The sequence below is a fragment of the Octopus bimaculoides genome, chromosome 4 (genome assembly GCF_001194135.2).
Source record: "Octopus bimaculoides isolate UCB-OBI-ISO-001 chromosome 4, ASM119413v2, whole genome shotgun sequence".
In the NCBI taxonomy this organism is placed as follows: domain Eukaryota; kingdom Metazoa; phylum Mollusca; class Cephalopoda; order Octopoda; family Octopodidae; genus Octopus; species Octopus bimaculoides.
The window spans coordinates 32,459,624-32,462,879 of NC_068984.1; the positions used below are offsets into that span (position 1 = coordinate 32,459,624).

A 3,256-nucleotide genomic window follows, 5' to 3' on the forward strand; every position below is an offset into this window, starting at 1 on the left:
TATATATATATATATATATATATATATATATATGTATATATATATATATATATATATACCTCACTTGAAATTTATATCTAAGTAGATATATGTATTTATAAATATTAATATGACTATTCCAAAATGTATAAAAACAAGAGATTAACTGAATAAAGAATAAGATATAGAGTTAAACATTTATTGTAAGAAAGTTGATAATTACTTGAAAGTTATGCTGGGGGTAATGTATGTCTGTGTAGTTAAGAACTTCATACATACATGCATACATATAGTGTGTGTATGTATGTATGTGTGTGTGTGTATACATTTGTGTGTATGTATGTATGTGTGTGTATGTATATATGTATGTATGCATGTATATATACATACATGCATGTATGTATACGACTGTCTGTTTATGTTCTTTAACATAAATGTTTTTTCGAATGATACCAAAAGTTTTGCGTTTTTGTTTTTTATTCTAATCATATATATGATGCAGCCACATAGCTGAAATGAGTAAAAGAGTATATATATATATATATATATATATATATATATACAAGCATACAGGGTGTGGTGAATATATAGTCGTCTAAATGATGCAAAAATGAAAATAAAACTGACATCCCATGTTAACATATATTTACCAAAATTACATTAAAATATTATCTTGAAACACTAAAAACTAAATTTACTCAATAAAATCGCCATTGGTTTCAACCACGGCCTCCAAACGATTTTGTACTCACCTGAAACTCTTCTGGGTTGTCTCCTTGTTTAAGTTGGTAAATACTGCTATAATCCTTGCTTTTGGGATTTGGGATTCGTTTGCCTTCCTACTTGCTATGACTTTGGTTTTTGCTTGGTTAACTCTAAGGCCCTTTGATTCTAGACCTTGCTTCCATACCTGGAACTTCTTCTCAAGCTCAGGTAGTGATTCAGCTATAAGAGCAAGGTAATCAACATAGAGGAGCTCCAAGGAGCAGCCTGTCTTGACTTTCTCTGTTATTGCCTGAAGGACTATGATGAACAAGAGGGGGCTGAGCACCGATTTTTGGTGAACCCCTACTTGCACCCTAAATTCTTCACTATACTCGTTGCCCACCTTACTGGTAGTGTCCTTGTAAAAAGCATGTACAGCTCTCATCAACCCCTTGTCTATTCCTAGTTTCCACATTGACCACCAGGTAACAGATCGGGACACTCTGTCAAAAGCTTTCTCCAAGTCAACAAAAACCAAGTATAGAGTTTTATCTTTGGCTAGGTATTTCTCCTACAGTTGCCTTACCAGAAATATATCATCAGTGGTGCTTCTACCTGGTTAAAAACCAAACTGCATCTCATCTAGACTAACTTTCTCCCTGATTAGTTGGGCTATGAGTCTCTCAGCAACTTTCATCACCTGATCCAACAATTGGATACCTCTGTAATTATTTCTATCTAAGGAATCACCTTTACCTTTGTAGTAGTTGAGACTATGGTGCTACGACACCAGACGTTGGGTATGACTCCTTCACCTGATTTACAGTACAGGTGACAAGACCATAACCCACACGACCAGATATTTTAAGCATCTCAGCAGTGATTCCTGAAGTGCCAGGGGCTTTCCCTGAATCGTTTGTAGAATAACATAAATCTGAAGGAGAAGCTCACTCTAAGACAATGGTTCTCAAAGAGCCGATTGCCCAGAAGAAGGTCTTATACACGATGTAAACTCGTTCAAATGAGTGCTATGCAGATGAGCAAGCATAGCTGCTCAAGACTGTGTTGTAGTGCAGTGGTGGCAGTAGCAGTAATAAGTTCTGCAAGAGGAACTGTTGTGATAAATAGGGCAACGATTTTTCATGACACATATTCCTGTCCCTGATATATCTATCTACCCATCTAAAACTTTAATACTTCATGGAATTTTAGCCTATTATAGTGTTACATTTGTTAAAAGTAAACGGTAAATAAATGTTTCAGATAAATATACAATAATACGCCCAAACAAATGGATAAACTTCTTAAACAGAAACGTGAATGTGATTCCGTAAGTAAACACTGCAGCAACAGTTCCATTAAGAGAGCCAAAGCATGGTCTATTCGCAAATATGATGGAAGTTATTTAGGATTTGGTTTTCATTGCACAGGAAACATAGATGATCCTTTGTCGCTATGTTTAATATGTGGATGTGAAATGTCAAATGAATCAGTGGTTCCTAGTAAACTGAGCAAGCATTTTAAAACCAAGCACTCGTGTTTACAAAGTGAATCTATAAGTTATCTCAAAAGATTGTTAGAACAGCAGATGACAGCAGGAAACTCTTTTGAAAGTATGACGATTTCTGAAAAAGCTCAAACCATTTCTTATGAGGTTTCAGAACTGATAGCACAAAATATGAAAGATCATACTTTAGGTGAGTCACTCATTCTGCCTGCATGTAAGAAGGTTGTAAAGACAATGCTGGAAAATGAAGCATCAAAAGAAATAAATAAGATCCCTCTGTCCAACGATACTGTCAACAGACATATTCTAGAAATGTCATCTAACATTGAGAAAAATGTTTGTAGTAATAAACTTCAGTATTCAGATTTTGCCTTACAAATTGATGAGTCAACAGACAATGCCAACAAAGCACAGCTCTTAGCATTTATTCGTTTTATTAATGAAGATCAAATTATAAATCAATTTCTGTCATACAAAGAATTAAAGACAGAAAAGGGTGAAGATGTTTCCAACATTATGAATAATTACCAGTGCAAATGGCAAATATCATGGAAGTTGTATGTCGGTATTTGTACAGATGGAGCTGCATCAATAGTAGGCTGTGTTAAGGACCTTACATCTTTTGTAAAACAGCAAAATGAAAATGTTGTCATAACTCACTGATCTCTTCATAGAGAAGCATTGTTGGCAAAAACATTAGGAGACAAATTAAGAGACGTTTTGAATCAAGCTGTTGAGATTGTAAATTATATAAAAACAAGACCAGTAAAGTATCATTAATTCGAACAGTTTTGTATCGATATAGATTCACAACACAGACGCCTGCTTTTGCACACAGAAGTGAGGTGGCTTTCAAAGGGGAAAGTGCTTAATTGTGTGTATGAGCTACGACAAGAGCTCCTGAAGATTTTTTTAAGTAATGAAACAAAACCACTTTTGTGAGCTCCTTCGATGTAAATTTCAGATTAGCAGATTAGTGTATTTGGCTGATATATTTCAGCACTTCAGTATTTTGAATACTAGCATGCAAGGTAATAAAGAAAATATTTTGACATCTACTGATAA

General features: G+C 34.6%; 1 protein-coding gene across 1 annotated transcript; it reads left to right on the forward strand.

The window, feature by feature from the left end:
* The first annotated feature begins 1,975 nt into the window (after nucleotides 1-1,975).
* On the forward strand, nucleotides 1,976-2,854 carry LOC106868058 (zinc finger BED domain-containing protein 5-like). Its single transcript, XM_014913168.1, has one exon. It carries the CDS (start codon nucleotides 1,976-1,978, stop codon nucleotides 2,852-2,854), a length of 879 nt encoding a protein of 292 aa, XP_014768654.1.
* Nucleotides 2,855-3,256: the final 402 nt, after the last annotated feature.